General features: G+C 47.6%; 1 protein-coding gene across 6 annotated transcripts in view; it reads right to left on the bottom strand.

Annotated features, from left to right (window-relative positions):
• ZC3H7B (zinc finger CCCH-type containing 7B) overlaps positions 1–25096 on the bottom strand; it is a 76568-nt gene that overhangs the window by 21335 nt on the left and 30137 nt on the right. For all 6 annotated transcript variants that reach the window (XM_083156282.1, XM_083156281.1, XM_083156284.1 and 3 more), the window contains 2 exons: positions 21557–21738; positions 895–962 (listed from right to left, as the gene is read on the bottom strand). In XM_083156282.1, coding sequence (XP_083012408.1) covers positions 895–962; positions 21557–21738 — 250 coding nt within the window. The remainder of the gene's footprint in view (positions 1–894; positions 963–21556; positions 21739–25096) is intronic.

Raw genomic sequence — 25096 nt, 5'->3', positions numbered from 1 at the left:
CCCACTCTGTGGAATGCCCTCCCAAGCACAATAAGACTCTCCTCCAGTCTCCAAACCTATAAGCGTTCCCTTAAAACTCATCTCTTCAGGCAAGCTTATCAAATTCCAGAACCAGTCATAGAACCTTGCGTTCTGGTGGAATCGATGCAATAAAGAATACAGTATCTATCCTTATGTATCAATGCCTATTTCCCTATAGATTGTAAGCTTGCGAGCAGGGCCCTCCTACATTTTGACTGTCTGTAAATACCCTGTTTTGTTGTATCACTGTCTGCTATTGTAAAGCGCAACGGAATATGCTGCGCTATATAAGAAACTGTTAATAAATAAATAAATAATACCAAGTATAAAAATGAAGGTCAAACCCTTTATTGTAATTGAAATAACTAAATACAAAGGGGTCAATACAATTAACTGTGAAAAAGGAGAGTAGAAGAAACAGCGGCAATGGTACTGAAATTTGCCCCCTTGCAGCAAGATATCACCACGTACTCACCGATGTGAACAAAAATCTGGCACCCTGGCAGTGCCATAAGTGACAAGGTGTCAGTATCTAAAAGCAGGTGTATTCTCAAGGGTTTATCTGCCCAAGGGACAAGCAACAGCCATATATAACAGGACGGATCTATGGTTTTAGTAGCTGTAAACCACTCTAGTTTAGTATCCGACCAGTATGCCCCAAGAATCGGAATTACAGACAGGAAAAATGGAAAAAAGGACATACTGAAAATGTGAATAAATAAGCTATAATACCTCTGTATTATGTTTAAGATTACTGTATAGTTCCTGCAATCATTACAGATAAAATTTGTATGGTTATTGATTTATTAGCAAACAATGGTCCTATAGATAACCATATGTCAGCCTCTGATATAGGAATGTCAGAAATCATACCTTGGCTTTGGGTTCAGCCACTTTCCACATACGCTCAGATTCCAGCACAATTTCCTCCTGGGAGACTCCTAGAAAGAATAAAGTAACAATTTAAATCAAGAAAAGTAGAATGTTGTATTATTTTAGGATGGGTACAAACTTGCCGGTAAATACTGGCTGCTTTTGCCATGTAGCCCACAAATATTGGACAGCTTTAGTATCACAGAGCAGGGTCACACCCTTCTCAAATCTATATCTGCCCCAACTGCAGCGCAGTATGGTATTACCCAGGCGCACAGCTAATCCCTCTATTTTCCTTCAGAATCAGGACATAAATTCTTCTGATAAGAATGACAAGCGCATTTTGCAGCTAAAAAGGAGGTGCTGTAACCCACAGCAACCAATAAGAAGCTTAATTATTAATTAATTTTTTTGTAAACTGCATTAGAAAAAGAGCACACTTACATGCAGAACAACTCGCATAAATGCCCACTATCATTTTATACGCCCTGTCGGTCATCATATTTCCCAGTATGCAGTCGCTCGGTCGATAATCTCTAGGTCGACAGTCACTAAGGCCCTTATTCTGGTTGGTGCGGTAATATCCGCGTGCGTTCGGGCCGCCGATGTTTTGTGTCTGCGCATGTGCAGAGGCGTCTCTGCGCATGTGCGAGCGAGGCGTACGGCCAAATCCCGCATGAAATGTGAACACTCCGAACAGGGGGTGGAGAGGGGCGTGAAAGGCTATTTGGGCTCATTACCATATGCATACGCCCTGCGTTTCATGGGCGTTCCCATGCAAACGCTGGGCGTACGCATGGTAATGCGGCCGTGACGCACGTGTAGGGGGCGGACATATGACATCGCCGGATGTCAGCTGCCCGCCCAGATCCCTGCTTTTGCCCGGAAAAATGTCCGTGTGGTCTGAGGTTGCGGGAGCTGGTGGACCATTCGGTCCTGCAGTCGATGAACTGCGACCATCGAATGATGGGGAAGGTTCCCTGAGATGGAGGAGGCGTATTCCATGAAAAATACACGTGCGGTCCGTTCGGCCAGCTTCTTACCGCATTCGGACGGAGTGAGCGATCCGTACGGAAGGCGGGGTTTCGCACGCACGGTCCTGGCCGCATATTCGGATCCGGCCGCACCGATCAGAATAAGGGCCTAAGTCCGCATTGACAGAAAAGCGGCACAAGCTTAAGGTCGACACGAGTTTTTCACGTTTTGTTGGTGTAGACCAACTTGGTTTATACTTTACTTTCCAAGTGGGCGTAGAGTGAGACTATAACAGTGTCCCCAAAGCTGTGCTCGCCATGCGAGGGGACACCGTAGTGTACATGTCCACATAGTCCAGTGGTTCCCAACCTGGGGTACTAGTACCCCTGGGGGTACTCTGCAGACCAGTTGGGGGTACTTGAAAATAATATTGGATTTGTTTATATGGTTAGAAAAAAATAATTAAAAAAAATTGTTTATATGGTTAGATTGTAGTGATACGTTCTGGCTTTACCTTTACGTTTAGCCGCATAGCCTTATATTGACTCCTAAGCTAGTTATCCTTATGCAACTCACCATCTCCTAGCTAAATATTGTACGAATGTTTGCTGTTCTTTGATTATGTACAGGGAAACACTTAATCATAATTGTCCTCATGGGGGTTTGGACCACTACCCCCCTAATTTCTCTGATGGGAAGACCATGTTGTGGTCTCTCACTACAACTCCTTGTGGAGTTGCCAATTGTTTTTTTTTTTTTCTCTCTTCTCTTCTCTGGTCTCTTCTTTCTATCTCTCCCCTATCTCTTCCCTCTCCCCTCCCGTGTCTTTTTTCCTCTTGGGTTTCCCCCTTGTCTTGTCTCCATATGTTCAGGATTTATGTGATATTACTGATTTTAAGATGTTTATACATGCTTTACGTGTTGTCACTGAAGATGGGCAGGTAACCTCTCCTCAAACTTACCCATAATGATTAATGTTATCTCATTGAATGCTAAAGGTCTAAACTCCCCCAGCAAGAGGAAGTTGGAGCTATCTTACTTCCACAAATTAAAGGCGCTCGTTGTGGCCGTACAGGAGACCCACTTTGTTAAGAAAGCCCCTCCTAGATTCTTTGATAACAAATACCCACACTGCTATACTGCGGATGGCCCCCACAAAAAAGCTGGAGTGGCCATTCTGATATCAGCTATGTGCTCTTTTTCCGTTTCGAAGCAGTACGCTGACCCTAAGGGCAGGTTTTTGATCTTGGTGGGTCTCCTGGACGGGATAGATGTGACCTTAGTCTCTTGTTATGCTCCCAACACGGGACAATTGAAATTCAGTAGAAAGTTGTTTTCTAAAGTTCAGGAATACTCCAAAGGGGCGCTGTGGATCCTGGGAAACTTTAATTTAGTTCCAGATGTAGCAATGAATAGATCCCGCATCCCCAGCCATAGAGGTAATCCTGATCAAGGGCCTTCTAGAAGATTTAAACAGCTTATTAATGAGTTTGAGCTACACAACGCTTGGCGAGCTAAAAACCTGAGCACCAGAGATTACACCTTCTTCTCACATCCCCACCAATCGTACTCTAGAATCGATCTAGCCTTGACTGATAAGTGGTCTTTGGCTTCCATAGTTGGGGCCGAGATCTTGCCCACCACCTGGTCTGATCATTCCCCTTTACGGTTGGTGTGGGATCTGGGTTCATTCAGGGCCTCCCCGGACCCGTGGCACCTGGGCCGCTCAGCTCTGTCCCATTTAGACTCCAGGAACGCGATTCTAGATTCAATCTCCAGATATGTAGCTGATAAAAGTCCAGAGGATACAAGTATTTTTACGCACTGGTGTGCGTTAAAGGCAGTTGTACGTGGCTCTGCAATACAAGCGGCAGCCAGAGTGAAGAGAGTTGAGGAGAGTGCGCTGCAGACGAGGACCTTCTTAGATTAGAAGCAGCACATAAAAACAACCCCCTGGACAGGGCCTTAGGTACACAACTCACACAGGCAGAGGGATAAGGTTAACGCCCTCTCCTTTAGAGAGGTCCAGAAAAATGTTGAAAAGCTGAATCAATGCTTCTACCTGTTTGGTAATAAGGCGGGGAGACTATTGGCAAGGAAATTGAGAGGGAGAAGAGCTAAAAACAGGGTTGACCTCTTGATCAACTCCAGGGGGGCGAGGGTGGTTGACTTCTTCCAGGTTGCGGACACCTTCGCAGACTATTATGCTAAACTGTATAATCTGAGTTCTGACCCGCACACCCCCCAGCCATCGAACGAAGGGATTGCTTCCTTCCTCAACAGTATTGGTCTGCCTGTGCTGGAGTCCGAGGTGGGCCAGGCTCTCAACGCGCCCTGGTCCAAAGTATAGGTGGAGACCGCCATTGATGGGTTGCCCAGGGATAAAGCTCCCGGTCCAGATGGCTATCCCACTAACTTTTATAAATGCTTTAAAGAGGAATTGAGCCCGTTATTGACCAGCGTTTTCAATGAAGCTTCTCGGTCGGGTGTATTCCCCAAGGAAATGTTAGAGGCCCGGATTGTGACCATCCCAAAGCCCGGTAAACCGCCCACCTCGGTCCAGAACTACAGACCTATCGCGCTACTTAATACAGATCTGAAACTATACGCCAAATTGTTAGCCAATAGACTGGCCCCCCTCCTCCCGTTTCTGGTGGGGGGGGGGACCAGGTGGGCTTTGTGCCGGGGAGACAGGCCCCGGACAATACCCGTCGAGTGTTCGATGTGCTGGAGGTGTGCGACCGGGCCAAATCCCCTTTATTGCTGCTTTCATTGGACGCCGAGAAGGCGTTTGATCGGCTTAATTGGGGCTAAGAGAAGTGCTGATGCGCTTTGGCCTGGGGGGCAGATTTTTAGACTCAATATTTGCCCTCTACTCCCATCCGTCTGCGAGGGTGTTCGTAAATGGCTGCCTCTTCCAGTTTTCCAATAACCAATGGTACCAGACAGGGGTGCCCCCTTTCCCCGTTGATCTTTGTTCTGGCAATGGAGCCCCTAGCAGTCAAAATTAGAGCAGATGACCGTATCTTAGGCCCACAGATTGGGAGCACTTCCCATAAGATCTGTTTATTCGCAGATGATGTTCTCTTATGCCTATTGCAACCGGAGAAGTCACTGCCAGCGGTGCATGAAGTCTTAGATGCCTACTCGGCGGTCTCTTACTATAAATTGAACATGAATAAAACAGAAGCCCTTCCGTTAGATATCCCTTTAGCTAATGTAGCACGCCTCAAGGATTCCTATCGATACGCCTGGCAGGAGAGAGCCATCAAATATTTGGGAGTCCAAGTAGCAAGAGATTCACACTTAATAGAATGCAACTTTAATCCGCTCCTAAACTCCTTTTAAAAACTCATTAAGGAATGGTCCCTACATGAAATCTCTTGGCTGGGCAGGCTGGCAGCGTCAAAAATGATCCTCCTCCCTAAGCTCTTATACCTATTTCGTGCGATCCCCAGAAACCTTCCCAAGTCTCTATTCTGTAAACTCAATGCACTATTCACCAAATACATCTGGAAGGGGTCAAAACTGAGAGTATCAAGGAAAATCATGGCTTTACCAAAGGCTCTGGGAGGAGCGAGATACCCCGATTTAGAAAAATACCGTCAGGCCTGTCTTTTGAGTCAAGCTAGGGACTGGTTTGACATTCAGAATCCGAAGCCCTGGTTATTAATTGAACAAAACTGGCTCCCTATTAAGGACATCTCCGGTAAGATGGAGCTCTGTACGGCTACGAAGGTGACACTGGAGGTATGGGCCAGACTACTGGGTGGTGTGCGGGGGGATCGTTCTTCCGAGCACCAACCTCTCTCTTTCAGCTATTGCCAAATCGATCCCCAACCTTAGCTTGGACGCATGGATTGACGCTGGCATTGTAGACCTGGGACATATGGTCCGGGGAGGATCACTGATACAATTCTCAGAGCTCCGGGAGAGGTTTGGGCTTTCCAAGAACGATTTCTTCAAATATTTACAAATTCGACATTGGTTAACTGCTCTTAGAGGAGGCGCAGAGCCCATCCTGCCAGCCCCCACGCTCATTACCTCCAGGTTGCAGAACAGCTCTCACAAAGGGGGGATTTCCAGGTGGTATGATTATCTGATAGCATCAACGAAACAAGGGAAACTCCCCACCCAGCTCAAGTGGGAGACTGACCTTAGCATCACCCTAGACAAGGAAACCTGGGATAACATCCTTTACTCAGGGTTTAAAATGTCTAAGTGTCTAATGCACTCAGAGATGTTTTTCAAATTGTGTCATAGGGCCTATTTCACCCCCTTACGTCTTCACGCTATCTGGCCTGAAGTCTCTCATCTGTGCTGGAGGGGATGTGGGGAGACTGGATCTATATTCCACATATTTTGGCAATGCTCCCTCATTAGGCCCTTTTGGGAGGAGATATCTTCCCTAATCGACAATGTGTTGAAGTCCACGGCCCAACTAGATCCCACGACAGCCTTGCTCCACTACACTAATGCAGTAGCAGGGGGTGACTTTTATATCCTAAGACATATACTGATCGCAGCGAAAGCTGCTATTGGGCTCCTCTGGAAGTCGGCAGAAATTCCTTCGGTACGAGGTGTTATTAACAAGGTGCACACACATTTTCTCTATGAGACGATAAATGCTCGTTACTCCTCCTCAGCCTCCTCAATACACCTGAAATGGCTTAAATGGATGGAATTTAGAGAATCTCAGGGCTTATCAGTTTCCTCCAACGATCCCTGGGACGTTACCACATTTCATTCTCCCCCTCTTCTGTCAAACAGATAACATGTTTATAATGTATCATGCAATGTCCCTGACTTAGAGCTCGTATACCCCTCCCATCCCCTCGTGTGTCTGTCTTCCTTTCTTCTGTCTTCCCTTCTTCTCCACTAGCTTTCTTTTTTTTCCTTGATATTGTAATCTTGTCTCCAATTGTAATTCATGGGGCACAGTTTAATCCGAATATTATCAACCAGTGTGCAAGACAGATAGTATGGTTTGTGGAACTACTTTTCGACAACTCTACATTAGAATCACTGTTTTGCCTCTGTTCCTCTTATGTATGTGTTTTCCACTGTTGACCCAATAAAAATTTAATATTCAAAAAAATAAAATAATATTGGAAATGGTGGAAGATGAAAAAGTCTTTTGATGGCAGAAGAAGAAGACCCATTGCTATGGAGAAGAACCATGTTGTGTCACTTATGGTTCTGTCTTCAGCGTCATCAGAGTCTCATTGTGCTTTTGCCTGACCAGCAATTCACTGGGAGCTTCCCATGCTGCCCTCAGACATCAGGGATCATCTGCCCTGCACTGACACGGGTGGAAGAAGCAGCGGCATTAATCCTACAGGTGTTAGTGGGAAACCTGGAGACAATACACAACCAGCGGCCAGACATGGAAGGGCAAGATTCCTGTCCGCTACTCCTTAATATAAGGACATGCATAAGGATACGCATACCGCTCACTTCCACTCCACTCGTAAGTACTGTCTATATCTTAAATTGAGAGGAGGGGTACTCCTCAATGAAAAGCCTAATCAAGGGGTACGGGAGAGAAAAATGGTTGGGAACCACTGACAGACAACAAAAACAGTGAAAAACTAATGTCAACCCTGTGCGTGTCGACCATGGTCATGTCAACCTTAATCTTGCTTCAACCTTCTGTCGATGTCGACCATTTTCAGGTGACTACCTGGTCACTGTCAACCAATAGTGGTCCACCTAGTGACTGTTGACCCACTATACTGTAACCATATTACCCTTATGTTAGCTACAAATATACAGATTTGGACAGAGACTTGTTCCGACTAACTCTTCAAACATTACATAACCCCTGCTTATTCTAAGACAGGTTGTTCCAAACTCAGACATCATAGACTATAAATATGCTAGTTTTAACCATCTGTGCTTAAGCATGGATATCCTTAAAATTTGGACTGTAAGGGGTTGTAAGTACAGACTTTAAGAAAATCCAGATATATGTTGCTTAGATAGAGGTTTCCCAGTCACAAAGAAAAACCAGATCCCCGGACAGCATTGTCAGTGAATGTGGGAGGTCATCCTGGAAGTGGTCACCATTCCATCATAATACAACACACATCAGCGTAGTGGACCATCAAAGACCTGGTCAAAAAACTTTAGCTTGTACTGGAATTCTGGTCCTAGACCATCCTGTGTCTGATGGTCATTCTTAATGTCTTATATACCAAGATCCCTGCCTCATCTCATCTTTCCCGAGTTACTACATAAGATTCAAATGTTAATGAATCTCCATCCACACTGGTATTACACCCTGTTCAGTGTCTCCATCGTTTTCACACTAAATCCATGCAATAAAAGGGTGGTTTTTGGTCCTTACCTGTAAAATAGGATTTATGGTCTTACCTTGATAAATCCCTTTCTTTGAGTCCATAGGGGGCACAGGAGTTCACGCTGGGTATGAGAGGTGAGGTAGCAGAGCGTGCACCAAAGGGTTACAAAAATGTACCCAGCATGCTCCCTGCCTCCCTTCTCCCTCATAACCCGCCCCTTGACCCTGGGTCACCAGTTTCGTTAGCAAGCCCAAGGTAGGAGCAGAGCCAGAGGAGAAGGAAGAGCATATGCACACCCACATTGCATACAGGCCCTAAAGCCATGGAACTTTCCTACATAGGAAGCCCCGCTACCAGGTGCGTCTGGGAGGGCGTCCTGTGCCCCCTATGGACTCAAAGAAAGGGATTTATCAAGGTAAGACCATAAATCCTATTTTCTTTTTCGTCCACTAGGGGGCACAGGAGTTCACGCTGGGACGTCCTAAAGCTGTCCCCTCACGGGTGGGGGACGCTCCTGGACTGCGGAAAGCACATGTCTACCAAACTGTGCATTAGCCGATGCAACGGTATCAAATGCATAAAACTTGATAAAGGTCTGGGAAGAGGACAAAGTAGCCACCTTACAGAGCTGTTCAGCCGAGGTGCCTCGACTAGCGGCCCAGGATGTACCCACAGACCTGGTAGAATGTGCAGTAATCCCCTCCGGGGGAGTAATCTGTGCGGAAAGATACGCTTGGCGAACCACTGATCTGAGCCATCTTGCCAAGGACTGTTTGGAAGCGGGCCAGCCCCTCTTATTGGCCTCATAAAGCACAAACAGGGAATCCGACTTACGAGTTGACTTAGTCCTGCGAAGATAAATCTGCAACGCACGGACTACATCAAGAGAAGCTTCAGCTTCAGAAGAACCTGGAAAAGAAGGCACCACCATTTCCTGGTTAAGGTGAAACTTAGACACCACCTTTGGAAGAAAATCTAGTTTGGTACGAAGAACCGCCCTGTCCGGGTGGAATACCAGAAAAGACGGTTTCCATGATAATGCACTAAAGTCAGACACCCTTCGTGCTGAGAAAATAGCCAACAAGAAGGCCACCTTCCAGGATAGCCATTTCAGATCCGCCTCCTTTAGATTCTCGAAAGGAGACGATTGAAGTGCCCGGAGAACCAAAGAGAGATCCCACAGAGCTACCGGTGGGATCACTGGAGGCTGGACATGAAGAACTCCCTGAAAAAATGTTCTTACATCTGGAATGGAAGTCAACTTCCTTTGAAACAGGATGGACAAGGCTGACACCTGTACCTTCAAAGACGACAGGCGCAAACCCAGATCGAGTTCCGCCCGAAGAAACGCCCATAGGCGAGAAAGTCGAAAGAATCTAGGTCGGAAACCCCTAGATGAACACCATAAAAAATAAGTCTTCCAGACTCTAAAGTAACTCCTAGCTGAAGAAGGTTTCCTAGCATTCCTCATGGTATGGATAACCTCTGGCGAAAAACCCCTTTTCTCTAAAGAGGGACCCCTCAACAGCCAGCCCATCAAAGCCAGGCGACTCAAGTCCAGGTGTCGGAATGGCCCCTGTGAAATGAGGTCTGAACGCAGAGGTAGACTCAGAGGAGAGGCTACCAACAGGTTCCTTAAATCCGCGTACCAACCTCGACGGGGCCAATCTGGGGCCACTAGAATCATCATTCCCCCCTCCTTCCTGAACTTCCGCAAAAGGCGAAGTAGGAGTTGAAACAGGGGGAATGCGTACACTGTCTTGCCGACTTAAAAAGTCTGCCTCCCAATTGAGAACCCCTGGGATGAAGACTGCAGAGATTGCAGAAATATGCTTCTCCGCCCACCTGAATATCTTGGAGACTTCCTTCATCGCTCCTTTGCTGCGTGTCCCGCCCTGCATGTTGATATAGGCCACGGCCGTGGCGCTGTCGGACTGGATCTTTACTGAGCACCCTCGGATGAGGGACCCCAACCTCTGAAGAGGCAGAAGGATTGCTCTCAACTCCAGGAGATTGATCAGAAGGCAACTCTCCTGAGCCGTCCAGCGACCCTGAAAAGATTGAGAATTGCAAACCGCTCCCCAGCCCCGTAGGCTAGCATCCGTGGTAAGTAAAGGTGGCCATACATCAGAAAGATATTGTACCCAATCATACAATCTCAATTGATTGTAAGATGGATTGTATGCAGATTGTGTGCACATCTTATGTACACAATCATACAATCAATCAATCATCAGATGGATTGTATGACTGATTGTATGATGGATTGTATGCAGATTGTGTGCACATCTTGTGTACACAATCATGCAGCAGATGGATTGTATGACTGATTGTATGATGGATTGTGTGTAGATTGTGTGTCCAAAAACCACCAAGGACTGCCGGGGATTTCAAGGGAAATTGTACACAATCATGAGCGCAATCAATCTTAAGATCGATCTTTCTGATGTATGGCCAGCTTAAGACCCAGGTTGGAATCCAAAACGGGCGGCCCTGAGACAAGTTGTCTGTCTTTAACCACCATGTGAGAGACAGGCGAACCTCCGGGGGCAGTGAAATCAATTGACTTCTTAGACGAGTATGATCTCCTGTCCAGTGGCTGAGAGTGTGAAGCTGAAGTGGGCGCGAGTGGAACTGTGTATACTCTACCATATCGAAAGACACCACCCAACACTTATGTACGGAGACCCTTCTGTGACCTATAAGGGAATGAATCTTCCTCTGAAGGGAGTGGATCTTATCCTCTGGAAGATATACTCTCTACAACCGAGTGTCCAGCCGAGTTCCCAAGTGAAGCGTCCTTTGGGAAGGAGTAAGAAACGATTTCTTTCAGCTTATCCTCCAACCGTGAGATAACAAAAGTGTAATCACGAACTGCAAATGACTCCGTAGTTGGTCTGGGGACTTTGCCAAAATCAGTGGGCCGTCCAGGTATGGAATCATCCGAACCACCAGCCGGTGCAGGTGTGCAGCCATGACCGCCATCACCTTGGTGAACACCCTGGGAGCCGTAGATAGACCAAAAGGTAGCGCTCTGAACTGGAAGTGCTCGTCCCGAAGGGCGAACCTCAAAGTGCTGAAGGTCCTGTCGGATGGGTGAAGGTACGCATCCTGTATATCTAGCGAGGCCATGAAGTCCCCTGGTTCCAGTGAGATAATGATCGAATGCGGGGACTCCATGCGAAACTTCGGCACTCGCAGAAAAATATTGAGCGACTTCTGATTCAGGATAGGACAGTGAGAACCATCCGGTTTGTCGATCAAGAATAGGGTGGAGAAGAACCCGACCCCTCTGCTCCTGAGGAACTGGAACAATGACGTTCGAGTCCAAAAGAGAGCAGATGGAAAGCTGTAGCGCTTGTCGTTTCGCTGGGTCCTTTGGAAGACCCGTGCAAAAATAACATTGAGGAGGGGGGACCTGGAATGTCAGGGCAAAGCCCCTGGAGACCACCTCCCTGACCCAAGCATCCATCGAGGTGCCCCACCACTCCGGCGCAAAGGACAGAAAGCGGCCTCCCACCCCGGGATCCCCCGGGTGGGGACTCGCCCCATCAGGCTGCCGGCTTGTCTCTATGCTTAGCCACTGGACGTCTGGTAGCCCAGGGCTGCTTGGTGCAGGGCCTGGCTGCCTTAGTGGTTAAGGAAAATCTAGAGGAAGGACTAGTGCCGTCAGACAAACCTCTCTCCACCGTGCCCGCCCACTCAGACACTGCCTTGGCCACCCATGTCGCGGCAAGCGTGGTACGCCTAATGGCCCCTGCCTGTGAAAAAGCAGTCCTGAGGAAATTCTCAGAGGGGTCCTTCAAAGATGAAGAATCCGGAATGGGCAGTATACTGAAGTGCGAACTAATCGCGCAACATGATCATCCACCAGGGGAGGATTTTCCCACTTAGCCCTCTCTGCGGGAGGAACAGGTCAAAAAGTAGTAAGGCGCTTGGAAAGCTGGAACCGTCTAGACGGTTGAGACCACGCAGTCTCCAATAAATCCTCCATGAGGGCCGAAGGCAGGAGCTGGGCCGATACCTTCTTAAGACGCTTAAAAAGCGGGGCTTTACTTTTAGAGGCAGGAGCTTCATCCTCCATCTGGAGGACTGCCTTAACCTTCTGCATCAGAGACTCTACCTCCGCTGAGGACAAAGTGTCATCGGCCACTGCGGATTCCGCCACTGAAGAGCAAGAACTCCCCTCTGAGCTGGAATCCGAATCGGAACCCGGAGAACCCGCATCGGGACTCCACTGCCTACACTGCCTCCTGGAATCCCTGCCTGCCAGAGTAGCCGTCAACCTCTGCACAGACTGTGCAAAGGATTACAACCAAGGGGGCTCTTCATAAGCAGGAGCTGCCCCAACACTGGTGCTGGCCGCTGCCACAGGGGGCATGGGCACAGGGGACAGGGGCGCAGGAGGTACAGGAGTTGACAAGCGTCCATATGTCAATACCTGAGTCAAGGTCGAAGCCCAGGCCGGTTCCTGCTGTGAAGGCGGCAACGGCAGAGGATCTGCTTCAAGGGCCAAACACCTGGAACAGATATCCTCCTCCTGCTGAGAGAGTATGTCCACACATACCCTACAGGTACGCTGCATCGGAGATGGAGTCTCCTTGCCAGGTTTTGCCTTAGGCATACTGTCCATGAAAAAAAACAAAAACACCAGCAGTTACAACACTGACACCCAAGCAACATGCGTTCCTATATATGAAAGGCCCCAACACACTTGCAGCCTTACACACAAAGCTTTAGCAAAGCAATTTGGTACGGGCAGATAAACTCAACAATTCAGCAAGCTGAAAAGGAGACACAGTATATGCCAAAGCCAATACTATGAATGGTGACAGTGTTTCAAACTTCCATCTCTCCCCCGCCTCCAATGATATTGGAAGGAAGATAGCAGCAGAGCCCAACAATCCAGCCAGCAGCAGGAGAGGAGAAATACCACAAACACCAGGCTCCAGGAGCAGGGTGTGGGGAGAATCCCAGCAGCCTCCGTCTCTAAACCCAGCAAGTGCCAGAATGGCTGCTGAGTAGGACCTTAATGAGCTGGGACACCAGGGGCAATCAGAGTGCAAGCCTCAGCCCGACCCCAGGGGTGGGGGAGGGACTAACCTACAGCACCTGGTGTTCCTATGTGGTCACCCACTCAAGTACTAACCAGGCCCAATATACAGCATTAGCTGTATGTCCCAGGCTGTCTTTAAGCTTCCAATGATATTGGAAAGAAGACATCAGCAGAGCTCAACAATCCAGCCAGCAGCAGGAGAGGAGAAATAACACAAAAACCAGGCTCCAGGAGCAAGGTGTGGGGGAGAATCCAAGCAGCCTCCGTCTCTAAACCCAGCAAGTGCCAGAATGGCTGCTGATTAGGACCTTAATGAGGAGCTGGGACACCTGGGGCAATCAGAGTGCAAGCCTCAGCACGTCCCCAGGGGTGGGGGAGGGACTAACCTACAGCACCTGATGTTCCTATGTGGTCTACCACTCAAGTACTAACCAGGCCCAATATACAACATTTCCAATGTGGTATGGCTGTAGGTCCCAGGCTGTCTAACCTCCCCCTCAGGCATCAACCCCCGGTACATAGCCTGACTAATTGTCCCTGGTGATCTAGTGGAAAGGTGGAGCAGTCCAGACCCCCCATTGCCTGCCCCCCGCTGACTCCCATACAAACGGGGGGGGGGGGAATCGCTGCTAGACGCGGCTCCCTGCAAACAGGGAACCGCCGCTTACCTGCCCGGGGACGGAGTGCAGCATGCGGGAGCCTCAGAGAGAGGGTCCTGCGATGGAAGTCCCCAGCGCTGCCGTCGCCGAGTGATGGAGCTGCGCTGCCGGTGACTCACTAAAAGAGCACCCGCCACAGCAGCTCTAACCCATGGCTGTTCTAACAGCCGCGATAATGGTGCTGCTCTCTCCTTGGCACCAAAGAAAAAACTGGTGACCCAGGGTCAGGGGGCGGGTTATGAGGGAGAAGGGAGGCAGGGAGCATGCTGGGTACATTTTTGTAACCCTTTGGTGCACGCTCTGCTACCTCACCTCTCATACCCAGCGTGAACTCCTGTGCCCACTAGTGGACGAAAAAGAAAATCTATTTTTCGTAGGCCAAGGTGGATGCTGGGAAAATGGGTATACCTGGTCAGGAGGATCGGGCACCAAGGAGTACTAGGTCTTTGGGATAATGCAGCCCGTAGCTCCTCCCCCTTATAACCCCCTCCCTGTCCTCAGAGACCAGTTTTAACTTAACAAACCGAGGAATAGGGATAGGAGAAGAAGAGCCATTCAACAGAACTCACAACTTATTGAACAGTATACCAAACTTAGGCAGGGAACAACTGCCAACATAACTGCTGAGCGCAAGGGTGGGCGCCCAGCATCCACCTTGGCCTACGAAAAAAGGATTTTACAGGTAAGGACCAAAAATCCCCATTTTTCTACCGGCCTTGGTGGATGCTGGGAAAACGGGACGTCCTAAAGCTGTGTCCCCTAAGGGTGTGAACGCTCCCGAGCTGCATTAAGTACACCTCTGTCAAAGGCAGCATCAGCCGAGGCGAAGGTGTCAAAATGATAAAATTTTATGAATGTGTGAGCAGAAGACCATGTGGCCGTCCTGCAGATGCACTTAGCCGAGACACCCGCCCAAGCGGCCCAGGAGGTCCCAACCGACCTGGTGGAATGTGCCCGCACCAAAAGAGGGACCTGCTCACCTGCTAACAAATACTCCTGACGTATTGCAGCCCTTAACCAATGGGCTAAGGTTAATTTCGAAGCCGGCCAGCCAAGCTTTTGAATATCGTAAAGGATAAACGGAATCAGTTTTTCTGACAGTTGCCGTCCTAGAGACGGAAAAGCGCAAAGCCCTAACAACGTCCAAAGACTCATCCACCCCTAAATGGTTATCCTTGCCTGATGAAGAAGGAGAATAAACTGAAACAACAATTTCCTGGTTTATGTGGAACCTGGAAACTACCTTAGGTAGGTAGTCCAGTCTTGTACGAAGTACTGCTCTATCTTCATGGAAGATCAGAAAGGGTGATCTACAAGAGAAAGCACTTAAGTCTGATACCCTACGAGTCGACGCAATGGCCAATAAGAAAAGGTTCTTAAGTGTGAGCCATAATAGGGCTACTGAGTAACGGTTCAAACGGAGGCTTAGCAAGGTATAGTAAAACCAAGGATAAATCCTATGGATTAATAGGAGGCCTAACCGGGGGTTGAAGATGTAAAACCCCCTTTAAGAAGGTATGTATAGTTGCAGATGCTGCAATCTTTCTCTGAAATAAGACAGAGAGAGCTGAGACTTTTAGGGAGGCATGACTGAGGCCTAGGTCAAGGCCCGATTGCAGGAAAGCCAGGATCCTAGATAGGTGATAAATGCTAGGATTGAACTTCCTAGGCTCACACCACAAGAAGTATTTGTGCCAAATTCGATGGTAAACCCTTGCTGACGACGGTTTCCTGGCTGCCAACATGGTTTTGATAACCGTACTAGAAAAACCACTCAGGACAGACTGCTCAACAGCCACCCCGTCAAAGCCTTGGATAGACTTAGAAGGTCTGGGTACTATGACCGCCTCGGCCAGATGGAAGCAACCACGATTGTTAACACTGGTTCTCGCTTGAGACGTCGAATGAGGCATGGTAGAAGGGTTACCAGAGAAAATGCATAAACCTTCTGAAAGGGCCATGGAGCACACAGAGCATCCACTAGACAGGCTTGAGGATCTCTTGTCTTTGAACCGTATTTGGGAAGTTTCATGTTGTGTAGGGAGGCCATGAGGTCCACCTGCGGAGGACCCCAAAGATCGACCAGGAAAGCGAACACTTCGGGATGGAGGAAGTCCGCCTCTCAATTCATTACCCCGGGAATGTATACTGCCAACAGGGCTAGGAGATGCTTTTCCGCCCACCGCAGTATGTGAGATACCTCATTCATCGCTGCCTTGCTTTTCCTGCGACCCTGGTGGTGTATTTAACCCCTTCACGACATATGACGTATATATACGTCATATGTCGGTTGCGGGGGAATCAAGCCAGCTCACGGAGTGAGCTGGCTTGAAAGAGAGCAGGTAATGGCTGTATATTACAGCCAGGTCCCTGCTCTCACGGCCACGAGCGGCGAGTTCGCCGATCGTGGCCGTTTAACCCTTTAAGCACCGCGGGCAAAGCGCCCGCAGTGCTTAAATAGCTGATCGGAGGGGGGGCGCCCCCCTCCGGCGCCCCCCGCAGCGAGATCGGAGGGTGCCGATCGGTTGCCATGGTAGCCAGGTCGTGTATGCATACCTATTACATCCTGCCTCAGGCAGGATGTAATAGGAAGTGCATAAAATCACTACGTTCAGCCATAGAGCTCTATGGCTGAACCTAGTACAGGCGATCGCGCCCCCTAGTGGTCAAGTACACTAGGGGGCCTTGTAGTAAAAGTAAAAAAAAAAAAAAAAAAGTTTAAAAATAAAAAAAAATAAAAAAATATTAAAAGTTCAAATCACCCCCCTTTCCCCATTTCCCAAATAAAAAAAAAAAAAAAAATAAAAAAAAAAAATAAACATATTTGGTATCGCCGCGTTCCTAAAAGTCAGATCTATTAAAATATAACATTAGTTATCCCGCACGGTTAAAGGCGTAAACGGAAAATAATCCCCAACGCCAAAACTACGTTTTTTGGTCGCATCGCCTACCCAAAAAAAAATAGCTAAAAGAGATCAGAAAGTCGCCCATATCCCATAATGGTATTAATTAAAAAGTACACTTCAGCCCGCAAAAAATGAGCCCTCACCCAGGTCCGTAGGTGGAAAAATAAAAAAGTTATAAGCCGCAGAACATGGCGACGCGACGCAAATTCGAAAAACCGTAACATATTCTATTTTTTTTTTTAGTCGTAAAACGTAACGAAAACTATATAAGTTTGGTATCACCGGAATCGTAACGACCCATAGAATAAAGATAACCCATCATTTTAAACGAACTATGAACTCCAAAAAAACCGTAACCAGCGCAAAATTGTGGAATTGCGTTTTTTTTTTCTTTTTACCCCACATTGAATTATTTCCTGATTCCCCAGAATATTATACGGTATAGTAAATGGTACCATTAAAAAGTACAACTTGTCCCGCAAAAAAAAAGCCCTCATGTGTCTATATAGCCGGAAAATTAAAAAAGTTACGCTTATTTGAACGCAAGGAGGAAAAAAAAATAAAAAATTACCTTAAAAGGCAATGTCGTGAAGGGGATATGCGACTGCTGTCGCATTGTCCGACCGGATGAATACGGCCTCTCCGTGAAGAAAGGCCCACGACTGTAGGAATGTTCGGTGGATGCTCTTAGCTCGAGGACGTTTATGGAAGAGTCGCCTCCTGAGGCTGCCAGAGTCACTGGAAGGAGTGATGCTGGACCCCTGCTCCCCACTCTTGCAGGCTGGCGTCAGTTGTCACAATGACACATTCGTGGCTGGCAAATGAACGGCCCTTCGAGAGATTCGCTGACAGTAGCCACCACAGCAGGGAAACCCAAACCTCCCTTGTCAGCACCAGAAATTTATTCTTCAAGTGAAGGTGTACACCTGTAATTCAAATCGCTTGTCCTGAGGCAAGAATACTCTGAGAGACTGTGTCTATGAGGGCTCCCAGGTGGATCATGGAAGTCGAGGGCATTAGGCTGAACTTCTGCCAGTTGATTATCCAACCATGAGACCTGAGGAGGTCTGTTGTCAACTGCAAGTGTGACTGGAGGATTTCCGTCGAGTGGGCCAACATAGGCGGTTGTCTAAATAAGGAAGGATTCGTATCCTCTGTAGACGCAGGCGAGCTGCCATTACCGCCATTATTTTTGTGAAAACTCGAGGCGCAGTTGACAGGCCAAATGGTAGGGCCTGAAACTGGAAGTGGCGCTCCAACACCAAATCAGAGAAAACGTTGGTGTTCCAACCTTATGGGTATGTGTAGATAGGCATCCTGGATGTCCAGGGATGCCATCAGGTCCCCTGGTTCGATGGAATGTAAAATGGACGTGAGGGATTCCATCCTGAATTTGGTTCAATTTCTTCAGATTGAGCGGAAGGAACCCCCTGCCTTCTCGACTAAGAAAAGGTTCGAGTAGAACCCTGTTCCGCTTTGCCCTGGAGGCACCAGAATGATGACGTGCGATTCGAACAGAGAGGAAATTACCGTTTAGATGGCTGCAGCCTTCAACGGGTCCGCAGGAAGACCTGTTGTAAAAATCTGGGTCGGAGGCCTGGACCAGAAGGTGAGGAAGTAGTCTTGTGATAGCACATTCAATACCCAAGAGTCCAATGTTGAGCTCGGCCAAATTCCTGCGAATTGAAGGCGGCAGCCTCCGTCCCTCGACAGAGGGGAAGATGACCTCTGGCGTCAGGCAGCAGGCTTGTCTGCCTGCTTAGGGGCCTGTGGCCGACCGGCCCAGCCTTGACATTGCTTGGAGTTTTGTGTCTGAGGGGGGGCAGGCTGAAACCTTGTGGAGGTTTGAGCTCTTGCCTTACTTTGTGGTCTGAAAAACCGAAAGGACTGCTCCCTCGGCTTTGACACTCCCGAAGGGAGAAAGGCAGATTTTGAAGCTGCTAGAGAAGTAACTATTTTGTCCAATTCAGGACCAAAAAGTACTGTCCCCGTAAAAGGCAGGGCCTCTAATGCTTTCTTGCAGTCATTGTCTGCCTTCTACAATCTGAGCCAGAGAGCTCTTTTCACCGCTACTGAAAGGGCAGAAACCTTTGAGGCTAATACGCCCCCATCCAAAACACTCTCACTGAGAAAGGTGTTTGATTCTCTGATATTGTCCACCAGGGACAGAAGTTCAGACCTGCAAGTGGGTGTAATTCATCCGCCTGGTGACCAATGGCCATGGTAATCCAGGCAGCTGCAAAAGATGTGCGAATGGCCGCACCTGCATTGGTATATATGGATTTAAGAAATTGATCCAATTTCTTATCTACCGGGTCCTTTAGTGAAGTGACGTCCGGTATAGGTAGTGTGGTAGACTTCACTAGTCTGGTGATGTTGGCAACTACCTGAGCAGGGATCTCAAATTTACTATAATCATCTGGAAGAGGATAGAAGGCTGAAATCCGCTTTGAAAGCAGGAATTTTTTATTGGGGTGTTTCCAGGCCTCCTGGAATATCTTGTCCAGCCGAGTGGACTGTGGGAACACTGCCGGGTCCTTCTTTTTCCTTTTGAAAATAGGGCCCTCAGAAGAAGGCTGGGACTCAGATTCCTTAATGTTTAATGTTAGTTGGATAGTTTTAATCAGACTATCTACCTTAGCCTGGGTCATATGATCCTGATCACGCTTGGGATCCTCCTCCTCTACAGGGTCATCTGTGTCATCATCATCATCAGTGTCTGTATCCTGTGCAAGCAATGGCTGCGACATTCTACGCCATGCAGGAACACGAGCACTAGAGGCACCTAAAGCCTGCTGCAAAGGAGAGGATACTTGTACTATGCCCTGTACAGATTGTGACAGGCCTTGTACCCACACCGGCTCCTCTGGCTGAGGTGGAACCTGGGAAATAGGGGGAGCAACCACAGTACGTGAGGCTGCCAGCTGGAACGCTAGTTCCCTCATTGCAGAGGAAAAGGCAGTAGCCCAGTCAGACTCACAGGGAACCTCCACAGTGGCCTGCGGACCGGGCCCAGGCAGAGTGCAGCGTTCACATACGCCAGTATGGTTCTGCTTAGCACATGCAAAATTTTCTCTACATGAAGTGCATGTATATGTGCACAGCGCTGGAGCGTTACCCTTCCCCTTAGCTGACATTATAAATGGGTGGCTATCACTCACAATGTAAACTCTCGGTACTTGTGTACTAGCACGGCGTCCACGATAATTAGTCGCCCGATTTTTTTATCGCATGCCATACACCCGATGGCATGCGATGCGATTTTAAACCATATACGATATTAAATTGTATAAGCACCCGCTTTTAAGCACCCTAATGGGTGCTTACAATGCTTAAATGCACCCCCACGCCACCCCCCCAAGTATAAACGTGAACCCGAAGCGTGGCGAGCGCAGCGAGCCCACGAGGGCTGGCGTTAGGCGTCCTACGACCTATTCATACCCCCACTATCCACGTCAGCGTGGAGTTGATTTTATAAAGTGTGGCAAGCCCGAAGCGTGGTGAGCGCAGCGAGCCCCGCAGATAACTGTGAAGCCCGCGAGGGGACGCGGATACCTGTGAAGGTATCCGCGTCCCCTCGCCTCGCTGCGCTCGCCACACAATCATCTCCATGCCGACGTAGATAGTGGGGGTATGAAAAGGTCGTAGGATGCGTACCGCCGCAGCTCGCCACGCTTCGGGTTCAAGTCTATACTTGGGGGGTGGCGTGGGGGTGCATTTAATCATTGTAAGCACCCATTAGGGTGCTTATACAATTTATAATTGCATCCTATAGCATTGTGGCATACAATTTTAAAATTGTATGCCATTGTAGAACATCTGCCGATATTACGTTGCATCGCATCGCATGCGATATGGTCTGCGATGCGATGGGCGCCGTGCTAGTACACAAGTACCAAACTCTCCTCACACAATAGTGTGAACAGTGAAAGGAAAAGAAAGTACTGTACACAGGCACTAATAAACTAATTAGAGACTAATACTAGTCTAACATTATGATTAATATTAATATTAGTGACACAAGAAAAACGGTACTTGTTTCCTAGCCCGGCGCCCACGATATTAAGTTGTATGACATTGCATCGCATGCCATATGCCCGCATACGATTTTAAATTGTATAAGCCCCTATACGTTTTTTTTTTATTGTATAAGCACCCTAAAGGGTGCTTACAATGTTAAATGCACCCCCACGCCACCCCCACTATCAACGCCAACCCGAAGCGTGGTGAGCGCGAGTCCACGAGGGGCGGCGGTACGCATCCTCAGACCTTTTCATACCCCCACTATCCACGTCGGCGTGGAGTTGATTTTACATAGTGTGGCGAGAGCAGCTTTTACTTTACATGTATTCTGCGTCCCCTCACCACGCTTCGGGCTCGGTGGCTCGCCACACTATATAAAATCAACTCCACGCCGACGTGGATAGTGGGGGTATGAAAAAGTCAGAGGACACGTACCGCAGCCCTCTCCTTAGTAATGGCGCCCTGTTCCTCAGAGCACCAAGGAAAAAAACTGGTCTCTGAGGACAGGAAGGGGGTATAAGGGGGAGGAGATATGGGCTGCACTATCCCAAAGACATAGTACTCCTTGGTGCCCGGTCCTCCTGACCAGGTATACCCATTTTCCCAGCATCCACAAAGGCCGGTAGAAAAAAGAAAAATAATAAACTATTATTGAGAAGTGTAAAAGTAGGGATTGGATTGGTGTAAGAATCCTAAGCGCTACCCTGGCCACAAACAGCACATCATAGAGTGGGTAAGTACCAGATTGTCTCTGCAGCATCCAGACACAGAGCTCCACATGGCTGTGTGCAAAGTTGCAGGTGTCCTCTTGAAGGCAGCCATAGCGAAGCTCATGGCGACATACATCCATCTGGAAGCGGATATGAAGGGGACGAATTTTGGAATACTTGACGGTGCTGGAGTTTAACACGTGGACAAGACACCTGTTCAGGAGAAGATACAATGGATGAAGAAAATAAACATCATAAGAATAACTTAACACTAGATATTCACAAATTAAAACTGGGACTATACTTTCTTTACTTGGCAGGGAAAGCCACACAACAGGTTAAATCCTTATCTTCTATTCCATAGGGGACACTGGCTAAGCACTGGGTATAGGCTGGGGAGTAGGAGTCTGGGTGCCAAACGTTTAACTTATCTTTTTGAGTCCAAGACAATGAACTCAAATCTGGCAGCTACTGGGCTGACTGTTTGGGAGAAGGGAAAAAGTCTTCTGTGTAAATCAGCAAATATACACAGTGTCCAAGGGTTTAAAAGGAGATAACTGAAGAGCCCTAGGAACTGAAATACCGGTTCTATGGAACCACCAAAGATAAAAACGGAGGCTGGATGTGGACAACACTTTGTAAGGGATACGGAAAGTGGTATTCTTAATTAGGCAGGCATAGTGAGCATCAAACGGAAGAGGGGACTACCATTTGGCCCAATCTGCTGGGGGTAGTGGATAAAAGACAGCAATTCGCTTAGAAACCTGAAAGGGCGTGCCCTTGCCTCCACTAGGACATACTCATATTGCACAGAAGAAGGGAATACAGCAGCTATCCTCTTTTGAAGCTATAATACCTATGCGCAGAACACAGGGACCTGCTCGGAATCCTCCATCAGAAGAACATATGAAACTGCCTTGATCAGGGCATATACATCCACCTGTCATAGGGAGTCCTCCAGGATAAGCTGCCCATAGACGGTCCGCGCATCTCATCGTACGGTACAAAAAGTATGTGTTGCACATACTTTTTGTACTAGCTGGTTATCACATCGCATCGCATGCACACTGCATGCAATGCGATGCGATGTGTACTATATAAGTCCCAAAGTTCTCAACACTCAATGTAACAGACACATTTTTCTCATGGTCTGAGAAAACATCTCAGTCTGAATCATAACCAGACAGGCATCTAATTCGCTCCCGTGGCACATAGAAATGCATTGAGCGGTGATGTCTCCGTGTGGCGATTCCACGCAATGGGTACAATTCTGGCGCACCATGGCAAGCATGAGTGGCCGAATAACGGCAATGATGACCGTGACTACATCCCTAGGTTCCCATTACTGACCTGTTATGATTACACTTAAGACTTCCAACCCTGTCTTAAGCAGTATATAGTAATAATAGCCAATAACATTAGACCATTGAGTGACATTGTATTATGCTGTTTCTGCAAATCCTATAGAGGTCCAACCCACCTTTTAGAAACATAATCAAATCAAATGTGATGTGCTAGGAGTCCCGTGGTTCTACACTCATTTGTCAACTGGATTAAACTAAGAACTTTGACCAAAACTGCTCCATGGGCCGGATTCCATCCTGCTTGCTAGCCTGCATATATGCAGAGTCTAGCGAGAAGGTAAGGCCGCCCTGGAGAACACACACTTGTTTGTAATCACTAAGGCAATGGTTACCTTTGCATGGACTTTTCTATGTAACATTATGTCTTAAACCTTTGGTGCCTAAGGAATTTGTCAAAATAGGTGTGAAAATTGTCAATCAACTTTCAAAAAAAATAATTATTAATCCTTTGAGTGCCAGCGTTCAGGTGCGGTGATCCACAAAATATCCATTAACCCCTTCCCGACGGGGCGTTTTTTCTTAATTTTTTTTTTTTCCTCCTCGCGTTCAAATAAGCGTAACTTTTTTAATTTTCCGGCTATATAGACACGAGGGCTTTTTTTTTGCGGGACAAGTTGTACTTTTTAATGGTACCATTTACTATACAGTATATTCTGGGGAATCAGGAAATAATTCAATGTGGGGTAAAAAGGAAAAAAAACGCAATTCCACAATTTTGCGCTGGTAACGGTTTTTTTGGAGTTCATAGTTCGTTTAAAATGATGGGTTATCTTTATTCTATGGGTCGTTACGATTCCGGTGATACCAAACTTATATAGTTTTCGTTACGTTTTATCACTAAAAAAAAAAAATAGAAAATTTTACGTTTTTTCTAATTTGCGTCGCGTCGCCATGTTCTGCGGCTTATAACTTTTTTATTTTTCCACCTACGGACCTAGGTGAGGGCTCATTTTTTGCGGGCTGAAGTGTACTTTTTAATTAATACCATTATGGGATATGTGCGACTTTCTGATCTCTTTTAGTTACATTTTTTTGGGTAGGCGATGCGACCAAAAAACGTAGTTTTGGCGTTGGGAATGTTTTTCCGTTTACGCCTTTAACCGTGTGGGATAACTAATGTTATATTTTAATAGATCGGACTTTTAGGAACGCGGCGATACCAAATATGTTTAATTTTTTATTTATTTTTATTTGTGAAATGGGGAAAGGGGGGTGATTTGAACTTTTAATATTTTTTTATTTTTAAACTTATTTTTAAACTTATTTTTTTTTTTTTTTTTTTACTTTTACTACAAGGCCCCCTAGTGTACTTGACCACTAGGGGGCGCGATCGCCTGTACTAGGTTCAGCCATAGAGAGCTCTATGGCTGAACATAGTGATTTTCAGCACTTCCTATTACATCCTGCCTCAGGCAGGATGTAATAGGTATGCTGACATGGCCAGCACAGGAGTCTACATTAGACCCCTGGCTGCCATGGCAACCGATCGGCACCCTCCGATCTCGCCGCGGGGGGCCCCGATCGGCGCCGGAGGGGGGCGCCCCCCCTCCGATCAGCTATTAAAGCACTGCGGGCGCTTTGCCCGCGGTGCTTAAAGGGTTAAACGGCCACGATCGGCGAACTCGCCGCTCGTGGCCGTGAGAGCAGGTACCTGGCTGTAATATACAGCCATTACCTGCTCTCTTTCAAGCCAGCTCACTCCGTGAGCTGGCTTGATTCCCCCGCAACCGGCATATGACGTAAATGTACGTCATATGTCGGGAAGGGGTTAAAAATGCCAGCGCTGCTCATCGCATCTGTTCTTTTTTTGGGTGCAATATTTAAGTAAACATCAATGAATGGACTTGGCTGTATTTGTATTTATTTATACTGAAAGAACAGTCGCTGTGAGCGGCGCTGGCATTCTTAGCGGAGATTTTGAGGATCACTCCCAGCAATGTTGGCACTTAAAGGGTTAATACTTTACTTCAATAAAGAAAAAAGAAAACTAGCTGTACACTGGTTTCCTTCGGTAACCCCATTCAGACAGGGACTGGTGGAAAACTACTAAAATGGGAAAGGGTGTTCAGTGATGTAGAGGCCTGCATGCATTCTATGGGCAGTATTCAATGTGAATACTGGCGACGTGCAGCGAATCCTGTTTAGGATTCGCTGCACATTCGCCACTGCTCGCTGCGTTCCGGAGCCTCGCCGGCTCCAGTATTCAA

Source organism: Crinia signifera, chromosome 8, assembly GCF_055691185.1.
Source record: "Crinia signifera chromosome 8, ASM5569118v1, whole genome shotgun sequence".
In the NCBI taxonomy this organism is placed as follows: domain Eukaryota; kingdom Metazoa; phylum Chordata; class Amphibia; order Anura; family Myobatrachidae; genus Crinia; species Crinia signifera.
The sequence above is the reverse complement of the archived record's forward strand: the minus strand, read 5'-3'. Positions and strand labels throughout refer to the sequence as shown.